The following is a 21,051-nucleotide window of genomic DNA, read 5'->3' as shown; positions in this document are numbered from 1 at the left end:
TCTTCGACACACAGATTAATATCATCTTCGCTATCATCAGTACAGTGATCACTTAAAAGGTCAATATTGTTTTGTAAAGTTACAATAATATCATTTTTATTGTCTTTAATTCATTTATACCCAACGATTATATCGTCACTCTGACAAGACAGGGTCGGGATATCGAGGCGCTGATATACACTTATCAAGTTTCTGAGGATATAGGGGTATGAAAATGGCGTAAAGTTACCCGGGATTTTCATTGTTTGTAAACGATTCACCTGTTAAACATAACCTATTAAACTTGCACCATCAGAACTGTAAAAGAAAAAAAACCCATCATTATGGCTATCAGCAGCTGCAGTTAATCCTCATTCCGTCGATCACTCTTGTTATCATAGTAAGTACATAAATAGAAATGGCAACTTATCAGTAGATCACGCGAGTAATTTTAACAAATGTCTCGCATGACGTTGAATGTGGACAAACATTGTAGAGTTTCATCCCAGCAATGCGTAAGTATATCATCATTATAGGCCTACTGACTAACCACTGGTCCTAGGTAATTTCAGTGTTAAACAATTTTGTTCCTTTGACCTTGAAAGGTTGATTTTTTTTTCGTCATCCTTGAAACCGATAAGTAAATCATCATGAGTCTAGCCTTTCTTGTCAATCAGAAGTAATCGTTTACGTGTTTTAGCAAAGTCTGCTTCCGTGAGCTTGAATTTTACTTAAAACGTTCTACTTATGACAGGAATCATATCATGCTAGGCTTTCTGATTATTGAAAAGTAATTTAAATTTTGACATTGAACATAAGGTGATTTAATTTCTCAAACGTTTTCGCGCTTCATCCCAGAATCTCGTTAGAAAAAATCATGATTCTCACTTATCAGAACTAGTGAGCGTTTATGTAAAGTCATTGTCATCTGCACTCACAAACTTTGTCAGGTTTCATCCAAAGAACTACAGCGATTAACATAAAAACATGTATCAAGGTCAGAAGTCATTTGAGTGTTTAAACAAATTCGATATCTGTGACCTTGAGCTTGGTTCAAGTTATTCTTACTCCAGGCATCCCAGATCAGTTCGACTATTTATACAATTTACCTTGAATATGGATCAAGGTCAGTTCATTTTTTAAAAACTTTGTCGAGATTCAACCACGGAACCTGTGATATATTATTATTTTAGGCCTTTCGGTTATCATGAATTTGACCCTGTGACCTGAATATGGGTCAAGGTAATTTCTTTCCGTACCGACTAAACATTTGGCGGCTTCACCCCGTAGAATTGTGCTCTCGGCATACTTTTTCGATTCAGTCAGGCGTTTCCCGATGCTCACTCCCCAGCCCTTCCTCCCGATCGTATGGATCAAAATTGGGATATTCTCCCGATTTCAGATATCCCGCTAGGTAGGTAAAAATAACCTTGCTATATTTGTCAAATTGGTAAGGTAAGGCTAACCACATGGCCACATCTTCAAGGGCTAGCTAGGCGAGTACACTGCCCAATTATCTAATTAGTGTCACCCACTTCAAGGTACTCCTCGCTAACCGCTACGTCTGGGAGCATCCGACCGATTGTTCCCTACCTAATTAACGGTAGACCATTTAGTGGAGCAGCATAGCAGACCCATTGTGCATTTTGTGATACAAGCACCAAATTTGGCACAAATGTACATTAACATATTGCAAACATTTTCAGATATTGGGCCACTTGGAATTCTCTCTTTATGTTGGATTTCAAAAAGGCTGCCATTTGAAATCTACATTTGCGATTATCTGTGGGTCTAATGCTGCTATTGACTTGATTCAGGTGTCTAAATGTATGTTTTTGGGTCAAGGAATCCAATGGTAACAATCTGCATTGCGTATTTTTACCAATGGACCGCCATACTGGATTCCAAAATGGCTGCTTTACATTACATGACCGCTTCGCGATCTACATTTGTCTTGGGATCTAATGACTTGATTCCGGTGGTGGTGGTGGTGGTGGTGCTGCTGCTGGTGGGGGTGGTGGTAGTAGTAGTGGCATCAGTTTGGTATGAAAGATAACAAAACAAGTTAGTCTTATCACAAACAGTAATTGAAAACTAAACTAAAGAGCTTTCAAAAACGTCTGTTCCCTTTGTCAAGCAAAGCGTACAATAGAACAGTGATGGGGCTAAGTTTCGTTTGAAGACTGGTGTCTCCAGAGACAAGACAACATCCCCCAGTTTCGCTACTGGGCAACTGTGCTGGAACTAGAACTGTTGGTTCTGGTGTATGTGCGTTCTCTCAGGCAGGGATCGTTGATAATGTACCTCGATGCTCTGACAGAGCTGCTCCCCTGGTTCCACGCACTAGATCATACCCACTATGCTAGGTGGATACCAGTGCACCTGAAGGACATGGCCGAACTCACTACCAAACACCCAGACGTAGCTAGGAAATTCAGTGAAGGCAACTTCACAGTTCAGGAAACACAGAGGGTGTTCTCTTCAATCCCGATTGATCAGGCAAATGAGCAGAATAATGCCTGCATCAAAGGAGACGGTGGCGCAGTTGGTCTCACTGACAACCCTAGTGCCCTGGATGGCTGCGGGACCTGAAGTTGCTAGGGTGGTCGAAGAATTCCAAGACGGGAACCAATACTGGAGGCGAAAAACAGCAGACACACGTTATCATGATCAGACGCCATGTGTACAGGCCTCATTTGTGAAAGATGTTCGCTCTCTCGTCGGTGTCATAGAGGAGATGGGCAACCCATTCGAGAAGGAGAGTCAGGATCTGGTCATACTGGACACAAAGGACACAGCGGGTCCTGCAGCCGTGGAGACCGTGATGAATGCCAAGAGGATTGGCCAAGAGCAGTTCGAGGCTTTCACCAGAGAGTGTCTGTTGGACAGAACGAATGCAGTGGACGACCCCATTCCTCGTAACAAGCTGAAGGTGCTCAGCACTTCCACTCCTAGAAGCCAGGGCAAAGGTCAACAGCAGCTCGCCTCCGCAAAAGAATGACCGCGAACTCTTCGCACGCCTATACATTGGCTGCCAGACGAGGGATGGAAACCTTGAGGAGTTCTTTCGTCACGCCCTTACACTGTCTGATGATGGAAACCTCTTCACTGGTACCAAGAATGATCTCATCACATGCTTGGAAGAAGTCTCCGACGCCAAGACAGAGACTCCGGTCACTACCTGTGTAGTGCTTGATGGAGCAGCCATCGTCCAGATGCTGAAGCCGGCTGCATCAAAGACCTTTGAAGAGTATGCACATCAGATCTTCATCCCATGTATGTCTACGAAGCTGCAAACAGTGTCACGCCTGGATCTGGTCTGGGATACTTACCTTGCTGATTCACTGAAAGGTAGTACACGTGCAAAGCGGGGATAAGGCGTACGGAGACGTGTGGTGGCCGCCGCAGCCATACCAGGAAACTGGCAGAACTTCCTACGAGTGGACAGCAACAAGACCGAGTTGTTTAGGTTCCTCTCAGCAGCTCCTATGTAATGGTTTGACCAGGAGGACAAGCAAATCACCATTACCGATGGAGAGGCAGTGCTCAGCAAGCCACTACTACCAGATGTGACCTCACTTGCCCTATCTAACCATGAAGAGGCTGACAGTCAGATGTTGCTGCATGCATCTCATGCAGCCAAGCATGGACACCATTCAATAGTTATTCGGACAGTAGACACCGATGTTGTGGTGCTGGCAGTGTCCGTGGTACAGGAGTTGCAATCAGAAGACGAACTATGGCTGGCATTCGGAACAGGCCGGAGTTTCCGATACCTAGCATCACACGAAATAGCAGCTGGACTGGGACGAGAGGAGGCTCGTGCATTGCCAATGTTCCATGCTCTAACTGGATGCGACACTGTGTTCTGTTTTGCCAGACATAGCAAGAAGACTGCGTGGGCAGTCTGGACGGTACTGCCAGAACTCACTGAGGCGCTGCTGCTGCTGTCCTCCGCACCACGTGACATACCAAATGATGCAATGTGCATCATCGAAAGGTTCGTGATCCTGTTGTATGATCAAACCAACAAATGCATGGACATTGACAAGGCCAGGAGGAAACTCTTCGCAAGGAAGAACAATGTGCAGCTGATCCCTCCAACGAAGGCAGCTTTAGAGGAACATGTCAAGAGGGCAGTGCATCAAGGTGGACATGTGTGGGGTCAGATACTGCTGCCAGCACCAGAGCTCCCTCCACTAACCAACTGGGGTTGGTCAATGACTGGCTGGGGGACAGTACACACCATACTGGACCAGGCTACCTGATTCAGCTCACAGCTGCATTGAACTGGTTTCTTGCAAGTGCCAGAAAGGGTGTGTGAGGCGCTGCAAATGCAAGAAGGCTGTCCTTCAGTGCACAGCCCTCTGTGTGTGTAAAGGGGACTGCATATGACGATGAGTCCACAACATACACGTACACTGTTTATGTACACGTATCTTCATTACCGGTATATACCTAGCCTCAGATACCAGACCATGTAGCATGCCAGAATGGTACCTAACACATTTACAGACCTAAGGCTTTACCATCCATTAAACATGCTTTCATAAAATCATTCTTTTCAAAATATCGTGTTCAATCTTATATTTGCCTAGATAATTTCCAAATACAATTACATAACAGACTGTGATAGATAGCATTCAGTTGAAATTGGTACCATTGGATTCCTTGTCCCCAAAAACATGTATTTAGACACCAGAATCAAGTCAATAGCAGTATTTGACCCAGAGTTAATCGCAAATGTAGACTTCAAAGTGGCGGCCATTTTCAAATCCAATATGGCGGTCAAAAAGAGAGAATTCCGAGTGGCCCAATATCTCAAAATGTTTGCAACATGTTCATGTACATGTGTGCCAAATTTGGTGCTTGTATCACAAAATACACAATTCTTTTGAATATTTGGGCTAAACCGCCCCACTAATTGGTCATGACTCAGGTGGTTCTTACGCAGAAGTCGTTTAAGTGTTAACGGTCGCTTTATCATGACATTTTTAGTGTCCTAGGCTCGGTTATAACCGGAACAAGGACGTTAAGCTCCAAAAAAGAAAGATCATGACATAGGGACGTTTTACTTGATACACAGTTGATTCATCATCTGTCAAAGATTTTTTAAATACGAAAATAAACAAACAGGATGTACACCATTCAAAAGAAAATTAAGAAACAGGATGTACACTATTCAAAAGAAATATGAAACTTATCTTGGTGGTCCGATTGTTTTGTAACAGGGATCTAAAATGTAGACGAGGTCTTATTCCATATATTGTATTTCAACGTGACATTTGATGGTTTGTCAGAGATATTTTTACACGATGAAACCATAACGAGGCTTTATAACTGTGAAACATGGGATGCGGTACCAGCAGCTGACGTAATATTACGTCTAAAGCGGAAAGTTTGGAACTTCGGGAAAAGCAGTACATTTGTACTTTTCAAGTGTGTTTTTTTTTTACTGTCAAGGCCGATATCTAACTTCGGGATCACCGATATTTCTATTATTATCATTATTTCGTACAATTTTTTAAGTTATGGCTTGGACCAGAAAATTTAAAATCGTGATAATAGGTACAGGCTCTTGAATATCGAATTAAATGTGACAAGTAAACACCATATGTTGAGGATACCGGAATGTTGCTATCCTGTAAAGGAAAATTCACAATAAGGTATAACATCTGTTTTAATGGGGTAATTCTAGTTCACTCTTAATCCCATTGCAGTCATTTATCGAACGAATCCATAACCGAAATGGATCTGTCTTTGGAACCAATCCGTAACTTTTCCTATCAAAATTGTTATATCTTCCTGAGGACTAGTCCGTAACACAAACAAGATTGTTTTCCTTCGTTCTGTGAATACTATAGAGCGATGAGAATAGATGATATATCGCTTGAAAGCGGATGCTATTTGAGCTTCTACCTGACAATGAAAATGAACCTTGGACTACTTAAATATTTCGATATGAGCAAAATATCACAGCAAGTCCAAGCTCGATGCCGAGTTCAACAGTTCGCTCAACTTTGCGAAGGGCTCGCATGTATGTATGAACACAGTAGCAAATACAAATAGCGTAATACAAATTTCGGGTGTTTCTAAGTTCCGCGTGGTTCTTGTCCCGATCAAGTTTTATTCATTCGTGATTTTTAGCTTAAACTTAAAGTGAACACCTACATTTTGTGGGTGTCTACGTCCGCCATATAGAAAAGACCATCCCTTAACGAGTACACGATAGTGATTACCTTGTACTAGGTAACAAGCAGCCGAATCTGTTTAAGAAGATATCCAACACTTGGGCCCAAGATTTCCTGTCCGCATTTAAGCTTGAATAATTCTAAAGCTAGCGATTCACCTGAGTAAAAGGGACGGAAAGTGTTTTGATTAAAAAAAAGAAAAACAGACAACTTGACATACCTTTCATTCCAGGGGAATATAGTCTATAGATACAGCTATATCTCTACATTTTAATAATTTATGAAATTATTTCATGTTACGTGATATGTAAATAATATCATCGACATTGATAATAGGACTGAATATCTAAACTATAAGACGATGGATGCAATAAGTACAAATATGAAATTTCCTATCCTAAAGCCTACGCCTATTGGTCCTGTATTCTTTAGTTCACTGACTCCGCTATGAATCGTGCTCAATCGGATGATGTCAGTTTGATGGAATTTCAGACAGTCAATCCTATTGGAGTTACCTCCCCTATATGTAAATTTGAATTGCTTTTTCATGTAAGGGTATTTAGCCACTAACGTCGATAGAATTGTTTATTTTTTTAGAATTTGTGACAATTTATACTATGCTAAATGCATATTTTCATCTTTGAGAATTATTTTATCTTTCAGCTGACGATTACTTTTACCCACAATGCAACGCTCGCACATACATTTGTTAGTTGGGGTTTTCACAACACAGTCAAAATAGTAAGTTCAGAAGGTAAGTACACTTATATACGTGTTTCTAAATGTAAAATTAGACACACCTCTTACATTTCAATAGATTTTTTACTAAAAAATGCGATGGACCGCAAAATTCGCCAAGAGAAAAGTCTAGAATCAATGGGCTGGCAGATTCGCATCCATCGCCATGATCGACGTCGAAAAAAATATGAAAAGCAAGACATCAAAACGTCGGAGGACCGAGATAAATTTCTCGTGAATTTGTCTTTCAAACCAACTCAGAATACTCAAACTGCTCTTATTATATTGAGGTAGAAATTAACTGAAACGATTATCCGTTCAATGTGTGTTTCTACGCACACATTTGTGAAATTCCTTTGTCTCCGTCTCGCAGGTCATTTTGAGAAAGTGCTCCAGGCAGAATGCCCATTGAGTATATTTTAACTGTTGGGTTGATTTTATGTTTTAAATACATTTTATTAGAAGCAGCATGTTTGCAATTATTACATTCAATTTAAGGGTGTCATATATATAGATCATATTTCAATTATTTCCTGTCGACTGATGTTGATCCTGTTTTATCAACAGTTTCGTAAATGTTCGTTCTATAGTCACACTTTCAATCAGGAAAGCTTCATACCGATAATTTTTGTGTATCGGGATATTTTTTACAGGAAATTTGTCCAAGAAAGATCAGTTTGATAGCTAAATACTATACATTATAACTTCATTGATATTGCTGTCTTCATTAGATTATATTTCAATTGAAAGTTTGTTTCATGGATTTTTAAGATACCAGAAGCATTTTTGCACATATATTTAGACAAACTTATATTTTTACTTATTTGATTATAGTCCATACTTCTAAGTGAGTTGTGTATAATTAAGGAAGTTTTGGACTGTAATTGTGTGAACAATAGTATGACATCATGTCCTCAATTAAAATTTGGGAAATGATATGACTGGGAATGGGTCATTTGACTTGATTGACCCAATATATAAATGCCTGACAAACTCTCTGAAAGCATTATGTGGTGCAAGGACATTCCAAACTGAAAATACATTTGATAAACTGAAATATTCCAATATGTGACTTTGACATGAGAAATTTTCAAATGATACAAATACCATTTATGTTTGTGGGCTACTGGGCACTAGATATCTCTTCATGGATTTTTATTTGAAACTATTATGGCAAACTGTTCAGAACTTTGCCTTGTGATATGATATATAAAACAAATCCTTAGTGAGAACCTACTATATCAATTCCTATATCATGTACTTTTTCTGCAAGATAGATATAAACATGTATTCTTTTTTTCTATTTCAGAAACAGCCGCCCTTTTTTAAATTATTTGTTTTATAAATTTGTGTGCCGGTGTGTGTTCTGTCATAAACCAGCAACATTCTGGACGGACAGACAGGACAGGGTGGTGCTTCTCCACACACCGGAGGAAGGTAATTATATAAACACTGGAGCTTAGCTCAGATACAGTAATAATCATAGAAGCATCTAGTTCAATACAAATTCTTTAAAAAATTTCAGGATATTTTCCTAAGAGTTTCACATAATAAGGTTTTGTTAATAAATACAATATGATAATAAAATGATTTGGGGGCTGTGATAAAATAACCAGAGCTGTTAAATATCAAACATAATAAAACCAGACCTTAAAAATGAATATTATGCAAGGATCTTCTTTTGATGTTATGGAAATAACCAGCATAGTCGTCAAAGTACTTGCAATTGTAATCTGTATACTACAAATTCTTAAAAATGTTTGTATTAAATGGTTATGTAACAGTCTCAATGGTAAATGCTTTTAGAACATGATATTAGTACATTACCTGTACTTGGATGTGTGATATTTACATTGCAGGGACGAGAGACCACCCCGACTCTCAGGTCCAGGTGCTGCAGCACCTTCAGCTGTTAATAACAGATGGATACCTCCAAGTAGTGTGAAACGAGATGCGACACAAAACCCTGACGACAAACATGATCAGATCTTTCGAAAAGTTAGAGGGTAAGTTTCCATTCTTTTCATGATGATTTCATATATAGCCACTGCAATATTAGAAAAATCTTGGACTGTAAATGTTTAAACATGCAGTTAACAATAGTAGTGAAAAAGTAGTCAAATTTGTACTAAACATCCTGGCATTAGTTGCCCAAAGTAATGAGTGTTAACCAGTGGTTAGGGGAAAAATTGGGTTTAAAAGAAAACTAAATTTGAAATATATAAACCAGATCCATTACAACAAATCTGCAGCTGTGAAATGACAACAAATGTTTCTGGTTTTGTTTTAATCACATTTGGAAATTATCATTTGCTTCTAACCAAGTTTTGAGCCAATGGGGCATGATGACTTTAGTAAGGTTAAAATGTCATAGCAATGGGTAAAATATGAAGACAAATTAAATGCATTTGTTTTTATTCTCAATGTTCTTGCCATTTCGGTCAAAATTCTAAGGCTTATATTTTTCATTGATTTTCAGGATTCTTAACAAACTCACTCCTGAGAAGTTTGATAAGTTAAACCTTGAACTGCTAAATGTAGGACTCGACTCTAATGTGATCCTCAAAGGTGTTATTTTGTTGGTAAGTCATATTTTGTCACTTTGTTCGACTTTATTTGAATTGTATATTCCTTTTGTGAACTTGTAAAGAAACAAAAGTGGGTTAATATTCAGTGCCATTCAATTTCTTGCATTTTCAGATATTTGAAAAAGCACTTGATGAGCCCAAGTACAGTTCTATGTACGCACAGTTATGTCATCAACTATGTGAAGACTCACCAAACTTTGAACCTCCAGCCTCTAAAACAACTGTAAGGAATATTTCTTACTTCTTGTTATAGGTTAAATTTTGGTTGTGATTAATATGTGGCATGTAATCCTGATTGATTTGTAAGGTTAACTCTTATCACCAAATACAATGTGTACTTAGAAAAAAATAATTTCACATACTGTGTCTGTTATGATTGGTAGAACATTTCATGTCGTAAACTCGAGGTGCATGTCTATAGACAAAAGGATTTGTGATCACCTGTAATCATACAAGAATATCATTGTTTTGCATCTACCATTTAAAGGATATAAATGCAGTGATGTAATCATTATGGTGACTGCTTTTATTGCAGACTTTCCGTCGCCTGCTTTTAAACAAGTGCCAAGATGAATTTGAAAACAGGTCAAAAGCCACAGAACTTGAAGGTAGGATGTGTTTCAAAACATTTCTGATCCGAATAAATGGGCTACAGAATTATTCACTGGGGTTTTTCATAAGAATGCTTTTGTGGAAGTGATCTCAAAAGTAATTTTTATTTTGTTCATATCTAGAATTTAATAAATTGAAGGTATTTAATGGTTTCCAGTTCAGCATCATTTATATTTTAAGAAAATAATGAGTATTTTTTTTTTTTCATTTTTTCAAGACAATGCCATTTTGAAAATGTACCAAGGAAAGTTGTAGTGCTTGAACAAAATGAATTTGTGATTAGAAAGGTTTCACTGTAATCATACTTCTGAGTTGTATGTTATTTGGGAAGATTTTTATAGATATCATAAAAGGATATGACAGATTTCGATACCATTATTTTATTGTGTGACAGCATTTGACCGTAAAGATGGCGCATTCAGTGCAGAAGAAGCAGAGCAGTATCACATTGCCAAAAGGAAGATGCTTGGTAACATCAAGTTTATTGGTGAGTCTTATAGCTTTTAAGGGAACCAATATTATTATGGGCCTTAGGGTCTGAGGGACTGGGCCCAATAGAGGACTTAATTTGATGTTAGTCGGGGATTTGCAGAGGGACAGGATCTATTGTGAAAGGACCTCATCTCTTGGCATTTAATCATGATTTAAATCACTCAAAAAACATCTAGTAAAGAGGTTCACATGCAAACACAAAAATTGGGAGGAATTTTTCAATAAACTAAGTTCTCGGTAATATAATTGAACCACTGATGAATATGTTACTCACGGTAGTTTGTGATACTGAAATTTTCTTAACTTGAATGTTTTGTTTTCAAGGCGAACTCGGAAAACTTGAAATGCTGCACGAAGGGATACTACACAGGTGCATTAAGCAGCTTCTTGAGAAGAAAAAGAATGTACCGCTCCAGGATATGGTGGAAGACTTGGAGTGCCTCTGTCAGATAATGCGAACAGTTGGACGCCGCCTTGACACACCCAAGGCGAAAGTATGTATACTTTCAGAGTAGATATTGGAAGTCAGCATAGTCCTTTCAAGATAATGTTCTTTTTGAAATGCTAAATTGTTTAATTTCTTTGTGTTAATTTATTAAGTGTTACAGTTAATTTTTGAGAGATCTTGCCCCTAAAGACTGAAGGTCTGAGGGGATATAGAGTTTGATAAAAGTTAGACAAGTTTCAATCTCACAGATTTTGATTGACTGCGATATTTTTAATTAAACATCTCATATTGTGCTATATATATAGGTACATCGATTTTCAATGTGATCAATTTTCTGTTTTTTTTTACTGTTGATTACAATCTTATCTTTTCTTTTGCAGTCATGGATGGATCAGTATTTTCAGCGAATCCAAGTTTTCGCTAAGAACATGGAATTACCCTCCAGGATTCGGTTTATGCTGCGAGATGTGACCGATCTACGACGCAACAATGTAAGTTTCATACGATTTTGTAATTTTGCAAAAAAACAAGCTAGGATTAAGTAATCAGCTTTATGTGAAGTGCTTTGTACAGGTCATTACTAATTATGTTAATTGAGGTATATATTCCTTTCTGTTGACAGTGGGTTCCCAGAACAAGTGGGACAGATAATGGTCCCAAAACTATCACACAGATACGACTAGAAGCTGCTGATGTAAGTCTCTTGGGCTTTACCAAGTCACAAGTTTTGTAAGAAAGAATTGTATTTAGAGTGCTCTTGTCTCTAGTAATATAGAAAGGATTTTGTACAGATATGATTTGTTTACGTATTTAACATTTTGTGTACATTAAATGTTTGTGTACAGTCAGATAAAAAAATATGGATCATAAATGTGATGCCATACACAAGAGCGGAAACTTTCAGCTGTCAGTTGTAGCTGGAAGGGTTAGCGAAAAAAAAGCTCTCACCCTCCCTTGTGTTTCTTTATGAAATATTGTAAGAAATTTTATGAGTATTGTTGAATAAAATTTTGTTGAAAAATTTCAGGAGTATGGTGAATACATTCCACCACCTCAGTCTCGTCAATTTGGAAACAGATCAAGCATGAATGGAGGCATGAGTCCCCAGTGGATGGCATCAAATCCAGGCCAGATGGGGGATTTATTCGGCATGTCTTCACCGGGAATGTTGATGGGTATGTTTTTCATTTCACAAAAATGTATAAAGTAATTTATTCAAAATTAGGTAATTGACCTTTTAAAATGAAATTCATGAAATCTTTATCAAAAATATATGAAATGCTTAGTTCCTTGTCAGGGCACTTAATCATTTGCTGATATAAACGTTTTTAGATCACATAATTTGGTATTTGTATTTTTTGGTCAATATAAGATGATGTTTATATGCTGAATGTGGTATGTTTATGTGCTTCATTTCATTAAGTTTTATAGAAAAGGGAATTTTTTATGAAAACTTCTTTATTTGAACAGGAACAATTGGAACAGGTACAGGACCTGGAGTGATCCATGATGGCCCTGGCTATCCCATGAATATGGGTAAGCCCAGGAACATGCAGCAGGGGCAGGGCTTTAACAATTTCAACAAGCCAAGACAGGACGGGGGAGGGAGGGGAAACATGCGACAGAACCAGAATAATCAGCAGATGACAGGGGGACGCCAATCTCCTCAGTCCCTACAGCAACAGCAGAAACAAGGTTTGCTACTCATGAATTCCTTGGTCAATATCTTTACAAATATTAGATGTATTTCACATTTCTGCTTCTTTACCCTGTATCATTTACAGGTGATTGAATTTTAAGTTTTTGATCTGTATTTGGAACAGCAGCTATGAAGTAAAGTCTTGAATTTGATATGCCTTTATCATGTATTATAGATGTATTATTCAATGCACAGTTTGATGTAATACAAAGCTAGCTGATTCTCAAAATATTGAAAATGCTATTCCAACCAAATTAGAATTTAAGAATTTTTGAAATTCTTATTTCATGTTAAGCAATGCATCCGTATTTGAATAGGACTACATCATACGTCGGTAATTTTTTTATCATCAATTAGAATAAACTTGAAAATTTGACAGTTCTAGTGGATATTGCCCTTTATCCAAAGAAATACTATACTAACAGGAAGACAAGTGAGACATACAATGATGTGTAATACTTGTTGTTGAAGAGCATTGAATATAAAACTTGTTAAAAACTATTGTTATGGCATCGTCTGCTTTCCTGTGGAAAGGTGAACCAAAGCACAATAATGCCAAATCTTGTTTGTAGAAGACATTAGGGTGTCATACCATTGCTAAGGTCTTGTTTACATTACAGCAAGCCAGGCCCCACGTGACTTGCCTCCACGCTTTGCTAGACTGGCCCAGCAACAACAGCAACAAATAGCTCAGCAGGCTGCTAGCGCTAATGGCACGGCAGTCATGATACCAAGTACAACCGAGGAAATCAGTCTCAGACCGGCCAAGAACTTCACAGTTTTCAAGCCAAATACACCTAATAATCTTCCTAAGTCTGCACAAGTTGGACCACAGAATGTGATGATGAAAATGTCTCTTGGACCTCCAGAACCTCCAAAACCATTGTTGAACAAACAGGTTGGTTGCTGAAGTGATCTAGTAGACTTTCGTATACAACAACACATTCTGTAATGTTTCTTAATGTAATTATCATAATTCATCAGCTATATTTAATCTATGGTGTCATTTTCAGGCCCAGATTACCATCAAGCAGGTGACCCAGGAGAAACCAAAGCCTAACAAGAAGGCCATCCCAACTAAAGATGAAGTAATGAAAGCAACAGTAAGTTTTCTATTGGAAATTTTTGTTTAAGCCATTAAGTCTAATTTTTTTTTTTTTTTTTCTATAAGGCACTAATAGCTCTTGATGTAAGTGGTGATTAGAAATAAAGTATTAGTTGTAACATGTTTAGACAGAAATTTATTTGAAATAACTTTTTGATTCTAAGGTTTTAAGAAAAAAATATATAGACATATCCTATTGTTTTACAGTTCTCAATAAGTAAAAGAAAATTCCATCAGTTACTAATATTGTATTTCAGATGACAATGTTGGACGAATACCTGGCTAACTGTGAAACTAATGAAGCTTTAAATTCATTCAAAGATATGAACTCTCCCAAGAAGTAAGTTCCATTTGATACATAAACATGCACAAAAATTATTGTTGTCTTACAAAATTGTCTTTTGAAGTTTGACACATAATATTTGTAATATTTATTTTACATTATGTGATTCGTCTTTCATATTGAAGGTTCCACCCAGACTTGCTAGCCCAGATGATGACAAAAACTGTAGATAAATCAGGTAAGTTATATTGTGCTATTGATTGACCGGTTAAAACATGATAAATAATTGATAGAAAAGAGCCTGTTATTATTTTCGTCTTTGGCATCGTATGGTTCTATGTAATGTTATTGTTTCTATTGTTGATTTATTGATACAAAAGTTTTATCATTGACAAGTTGACATTTGGTAGGCAGAGTACACAGTGAAAATTGGTTTATCAGTTGAAACATGTTCATTTGTTTTGTCTTTTGAATTGCAGATTCTGAGCGTGAAAGCGTTATGAAGTTGATCTCAGCAATGAAGGCAGATAACCTTGTTACATCTGATCAGTTTATGGAGGTAAGATATCAGTCCTTAATTCTAGTGCCTTGGAAATGATGGTGTTTTATACTCCAGTGCTGTCCTTGATCCATAAAAAGGTTGTCTGCTCCCCTGCAGTCCTAGGTACATGAGAACTTGCCTGCTCATCCTCCGTCTTGGGTCCATGAACTGCTCTCCTGCACTATGAAATATATGAGAAGTTGGTTGCCTACACTTCACACTTTTAGCTGGAAAATTGTAAATAGTGGTCATTATCCACATAATCAGTAATGTGTTATTTCATTTGTTTTATTGTTGTTAGGGACTTCAATCTCTGCTGGAGAAGATGGCAGAACTGGAACCTGAGGTACCGCTTGTGAAGTCCTACATCTCCAAGTTTGCTGCCATGGGTGTGACAGAGGGAGTCATCACCATTCAGGAGTTATCAGTGCCAATGGAAAATGGTACCTACTATCCACTCTTCCTACTCTGCCTCCAACAAATGCACAAACTCAAGGACAAGAACTGGCTGGTGTCCAACTTTAACGACAGCAAAGTCTCCTTACAGAATATGTTACCAGGTACAGAATTCTTACAATTAACTCTGTCTGGGCATTACATATAGGAGGTTACTGAAACCAAGAGTCACTATACAAATATTGTTTCATTCTGTGTATTTATCGAAGGAACTTAAGTAAACTTGTGCCAATACATAGATCTCCTTGACAAGCTCAAGTGATTTATTTCTGCAGAATTGTAATTAATTAGAAGTTAGATTTTCTTTTTAATGCTTTTGAAGAAAATGGTACAAAATTGTTTACTTATGTTCTTTTGGAAATTTTCTAAGAATGATGTTAATATGTTGCAGAAATCGACCAGACAAAGGAGCGAATGATGGAGATTTTAGAGGATCGAGGATTGAGCTTTATGTTTCCTTTACTGCGTGTCCAGGCAGAGCTTTGGAAACAGGTGCAGGCTGAACCAGGGGCCACCGCTACATTCAAGTGGATCAAGGAAAATGTGGACACTGATTTGCACCACTCCCCTGGCTTCATCAACATTCTCACTGCATGGTGTGTATCTATTATCCATCAATGCCCTCCTTGTATGGACATGATATTGATACAAACAATATTAAATTATTTGTGTTACAGTGATCAGTTAGATTTGTTCAGGTGTCCCCTTATCTCTGTCTTACTCTCAATGGTTTGTTTTACAGTGTATTGAAGTACATCACAATGGACACCACTCTTGGTAAAGATGTGGACAGTTCTGCTGTCCCTGAGAAAGCTGCCACAGAGAAAGAGAAGCAGAGACTTGACAAACTTAAGGTAATATTTACTTCAATGTCTTCCTGTTGAATATTATGTGTTGTATATTATATTTAATACATTCTTTTTCACATCATTTATAACATAAATAGTGCATGTGAGTATGTAAATACATTTCTGTATTCACTTCTATTTCATATGTACTGGTATAAGTACAATGCAGTGTTCTCAGTTATGACTGATATATTTCTGTAGTCACAGTTATGTTATTAAGAACAATCCCTTCTCTTATTCATCATACAGGGAGTGCTACAGCTGTTCCTGCATGATAACATGGACCTGCAGGTGGAGGCTCTGTATGCAGCCCAGGTATTCTGTCACTCTCATCACTTTCCTAAAGGTAAGTTGCAGATAAATCCAAAGAAGTACAGGTATGGTGATTTCCATTTCATTTCATGCCTTGGACAAACAAGTGCAAAAGCAAGACTATGGTGTTTATTTTTTAACTGTATTTTCGTCAAAGAATTTTTGCTTTTAGATCCATTTCTTTAAAATGTCCACCTTTGAACCAACTTGATCTATTAAGAGGTAGATAACATAGTGGATACTTCAACACTCCCTTCAGTTACAGATTATCTCCAGATTTTACAGTCTATACCTTCTGGGGACTGAAAATTAGGAATGCTGAGAATTTCAAATTAAGCTGTGTTTCTCACAAAGTACAAGTGCTCATCCAATAAAATCCATGAAATTAACCACCAAATGAAAAAAAGGTTAAAATCTTTTAATTGCAGTTAAATTGAACCAAGCACTGTAAATTATTAGTTTTCTCCTTTCAGGTATGTTACTGAGGATGTTCATGCACTTTTATGACATGGAAATTCTAGAGGAGGAATCATTTTTGAAGTGGAAAGAAGAAGTCAATGATGAACATCCTGGGAAAGGAAAGGCTCTGTTCCAGGTAAGTACCAGATGATTGTATGTTTACCTTAGAGAGAATGGGTAGGTAAAGACAGGATAAACATTACTCTTCATCAAGTACTGATATGTACTATTTTTAGCATTCCAACTTTTTTATTATTAGTCTGGATAAGTTGTTAACTCTATACGATTCTGATTTACATAACAAGGGGAGCATTTGCATATTTTGGATTTATGAATTTTCAAAGTTCATTGATGCTTTTTCATCATTCAGAAGTCAATTTTGAATTTTTAGGTCAATCAATGGCTGACCTGGCTTGAACAAGCTGAGGAAGAATCTGATGATGATGAGGATTGAATCCCTGTTCAGGGAGGATATTAGGGGACTTGCATATTTCAAAATGGATGTTCTTATCACAAAATCAATTGAACATTTTGTATTCCTGACTGTTACGGACAAAAAATACAACTTTCAAATGGTAAAAATTAACACTTAAGAAAATTTTAGACATTTACAATTTTCTGAGACAATGTGTAGGATTATTTCAACATACTAGGTATCAAGTGAAATATGGTATGAAATGCTGATGTGGTTGACCACGAAGACTGGAACACACAGTCTAAAAGTGATGACATAGGCTATAACACTTGTAAATGGAGTGGTATCAAGTGCTGAGTGCATTTGAAGTCAACATGCTTCCGTGCTTATTTGGAGAGAAAAAATCACTATGATCTCACTATGTGGAAAGATCAGGTATCAACAAACTCAACACAGAGTTTTCCGAGCAGTCAGTCCCTCTTTCCACTTCCATGGATCTGTGATATTTTACAATACAGTCAAACTAATAAAGACAGTTGGAGCATAATGTTTTGTACAGGTCTGAAGTAGAGCTCAATAAGGGAAAGGCAACATTTTTTAAAAATGTGTGATAGGAATGTGTCTTTAATTTTGTAGTAATGTACAGCATCCAATGTAATCTGGAAGATTAAAAAAAGGTACTGGGTAAATCATAATTGACAATGGCTTAGTGCATATCTTATGAATCATGACTTGTACTTACAGAAAGTTGCCTTTCCACAAGTAATATATTTATTGCTATATAGTATTTATTCTCTGGTCTTTTAAACAAATGCTGATCAGAAACATCAGGTGCTGTTATAGATTATAGACTCATTTGCTAGAAAATATTAAAGAACTTTCATAATATCAACATTGCTTTGATGCTGGCACCTTGTGAATAATGTTTGAGATTTGTATGCAGACTTATTTTAGAAGCTGTTGAAGTTGTAACAATTGTGATATCATATAAAAATTAAAACTGCCATCTAGGGATTACAACATCTTAGAAAAAAACAGAAAAATGATCATGTGTTAATTCTCAGTATTAATTGAAATAATGTGTGACTTGTGTTGATTATCAATGATTAGCATCCCTGTTGTCTGACACTCACTGCAATGAGTTCCTCTTAATATATAAATATCAATTTATGGGAAATGATGAAAGTGTTTATTAATACAAGGTTATGGTAGAGAACTTTGATAATGTGTCAAGTTCACTTTAAATGGTGCTTTAAACATTGCTTTCACCATATAATCAGGACTTCATCTGAAATGGTTTTTATCCATGCATAGAATTAATTATCATACATATACTAATTAAATTTGCTGAATGAAAAAAAATCACTTAAAGCTCAAAGACTACAGATATAAGTTAAATTTACCTACATTATACATCACATCACAATAAATTTATTATTAAGAAATTAAGGTGATAAGTGATTATTTTGTTAAGGTCAATAGCTTAGCATTTACTAACTGCAATTTTTAAATTATATTAAGTGATTTCAATTGGTTCTGTTATAAGTCAAGACTGTTAAAAACTTATAAAAGACTTATTTTGTAAGACTGTACCGAATTACCTCCCCTGAGTTATAAGAGCCCTATTTTGTGTGACTGTACTGGATTATCTCCTTCAGAAACTGGTGCTCAATGTCTGAGAATTAAATCAATCATCAAATTTAATGCCTTGTATCAAGATCAAGCTTTAAGTTTAAGTTTTGGATTTCACCTTTGGAGACAGATGTTTAAGAAGAACAAGAAATTGTAGGGGGGATTGATCATGTTAGCCATTCTTGTTGAAAATTACAAGTGATATTGTGAATGTTGTTTCCGGAAGTTTGGATCACTTAAAAACCGATTGATGTCAACTACTGTTTAAAACCTGATACAAGATGCTGGGTCATTTACTGAAGGTTGAATTTAAGAATACCTGATTTGCTTGTCTTTACAAGTAGAGTCTAAACATAAAGTATATCTTTTCATTAGGATCTTTATCGGCATTAAACCCTGATTCTTAACAAATGTTTAACAGTGGATCATTTTTAATGATTAAATTATCTCATGAAAAAGGTTGAATAGATTAGATAAAAATTGTCATTTAGCTTGAGGAGTCTGACTCTTATATTATTAGCATTATTGTGATTTATAAACATGTTTAGCTGAATAAATTTTTTTTTTTTTTAGTGAAATTAGGCATAACGTTATAGCCCCCATTGATAGGTATTGGTTTGAAAGGGTGGATGCATGATTAGTCAAAATATGTAAAATCATTTATCAAAAGTCTCGAGATATATTCAACCATTATATATAATTATGAATTTTTTTGCATGGAGTTTTGAACAGCTGAAGTCGGCATTTAGTTGAAAGTTGTACATATGATTTGTTTTATACTTTGATAACATTCTGTCTATTTTACAACATTTATAAATATTCTCTATCTTGCTCTATATATGTCACTATGTTGTTATTTTTGGTTTGTTGCTTCAGCATCTACTACTTAATCAATTATTTCCGTAAATGTGGGAAAGTTGTTGGAAGACACCTATTCCTTACAGAAAAAAAAAACAAAAAACAAAAACTGCCTGATATACTGAATAAATTGGATTTGTTTACCTGTTTTTATTTCAAACCGTTTGAATAATATTTTGATCAAATTTAGCTAATGAAATGATTATAGTTTAATTTCGTCTAAAATTAGATGTACAGTTTTTATGGCATTGACAACCATTTTTTTCAGCAATATAATGCTTCCCTAGATTATTAGGAAGTGTTGTCAATTTTGTTTGATTTATATTAGTATTCTATTATGATAATGTTCATCATTATTCTGCTTTATGAGAAAAGTATTTACATGTCCTTTGTCTGGTCACGTCTTTTGAAAGTGTACTTATTTTAGTCCAAATAAAACTTCATGGTGTAAATAATAAATCTTATTCCTTTTTATATGCATGCTAAAAATTTGGACACATTACGGCATGGTGATCGCTTCTGATTTCGGTTGGCTTAATCGCTGTGGTGTGAAGTTGTGTTTTCTTAAACAGCAGTTTGATTCACCTGTATTTGGAAGAGTTACTGTCCCTTGTTTTTGTTATGTTTATCTTGAATATCTGCTTGTGTTCAACAATTTTGAAGGAAAAATGCCCTCTTTTTTTATCCCACCATTAGATGCTGGTGGGCTATTCAAATCGCCCAACGTTTTTGGTCAGTAAACAAGTTTTGTTATCACTCTGGGTGTATTTCACTCAGATTTCATATTTTAGTTCTCTTGGTCTCTTGTGCAAGTTCAATTTTAAGACTTACCAGAAAAAAACAAAATGGCTAACAGGCTGCTATCTTGGACTTTGCTTAATGAAATATATTACCCCTTGATCCTAGTTGTGCTGGTTTGATTTTTGGTCTGATCAGGAAAAAATGACTGACTGGCTACAATCTTGGATTTTGCTTTATAAAATTTATTGCTGCCATTTCTCGTGAAGCCCTGTATTGATCTCTCAAAGTTTGTTGAACTCTAGTTGTGCCTGTTTGATTTTGATACTTATCAGAAAAACAACTGCCAACAGATGACCATCTTGTATTTTGACCAAGAAAGTTTGTTATCGCTATTTCTGGAGAAGTATTGAACGGACCTCTCTCAAAATCCCAAGTTAAGGCGCCACATCGAGATGCGGTGTCTTATAGCAATCAGCTTATCCATCAATCCGTTTGTCCGTCCGTCTGTCTGTATTTGTTGTTAGATTCTCGCCGAATTTGGTACGTGACTTTATATTTGGCATACTCACATTGGTTCCATAACCTGTGAAATCCGTCAATATTTACAAGAGTTATGGGACATTGAATGACTTTGTTACTTTCTACATAGTAACT

At 36.5% G+C, this 21,051-nt stretch overlaps 1 protein-coding gene across 1 annotated transcript; it reads left to right on the top strand.

Moving 5' to 3' along the window:
• The first annotated feature begins 8,767 nt into the window (after window positions 1–8,767).
• LOC132552327 (eukaryotic translation initiation factor 4 gamma 2-like) lies at window positions 8,768–20,115 on the top strand. Its single transcript, XM_060216487.1, has 21 exons — window positions 8,768–8,914; window positions 9,388–9,490; window positions 9,609–9,719; window positions 10,032–10,104; window positions 10,503–10,595; window positions 10,925–11,094; window positions 11,429–11,539; window positions 11,671–11,742; window positions 12,076–12,223; window positions 12,519–12,743; window positions 13,368–13,645; window positions 13,761–13,850; window positions 14,110–14,192; window positions 14,321–14,373; window positions 14,615–14,694; window positions 14,978–15,236; window positions 15,524–15,728; window positions 15,875–15,986; window positions 16,230–16,326; window positions 16,766–16,887; window positions 17,143–20,115. Exons 3-21 carry the CDS (start codon window positions 9,648–9,650, stop codon window positions 17,203–17,205), a joined length of 2,406 nt encoding a protein of 801 aa, XP_060072470.1. The 5' UTR covers window positions 8,768–8,914; window positions 9,388–9,490; window positions 9,609–9,647; the 3' UTR covers window positions 17,206–20,115.
• The last annotated feature ends 936 nt before the right edge of the window (window positions 20,116–21,051 follow it).

The sequence above is a fragment of the Ylistrum balloti genome, unplaced genomic scaffold (genome assembly GCF_031769215.1).
Source record: "Ylistrum balloti isolate Yb309-2 unplaced genomic scaffold, AGI_CSIRO_Ybal_v1 Utg370242, whole genome shotgun sequence".
NCBI classification, from domain to species: Eukaryota; Metazoa; Mollusca; class Bivalvia; order Pectinida; family Pectinidae; genus Ylistrum; species Ylistrum balloti.
The sequence above is the reverse complement of the archived record's forward strand: the minus strand, read 5'-3'. Positions and strand labels throughout refer to the sequence as shown.

What these genes read in the sequence shown, in the direction of transcription:
- LOC132552327 (XM_060216487.1), top strand. Translation starts at nt 9,648, where the DNA reads ATGTACGCACAGTTATGTCATCAACTATGTGAAGACTCACCAAACTTT. An exon ending in AACCATTGTTGAACAAACAG is followed by an intron (nt 13,646 to 13,760) that starts GTTGGTTGCTGA and finishes TGTCATTTTCAG; the next exon opens with GCCCAGATTACCATCAAGCA. An exon ending in ATCAACATTCTCACTGCATG is followed by an intron (nt 15,729 to 15,874) that starts GTGTGTATCTAT and finishes TTTGTTTTACAG; the next exon opens with TGTATTGAAGTACATCACAA.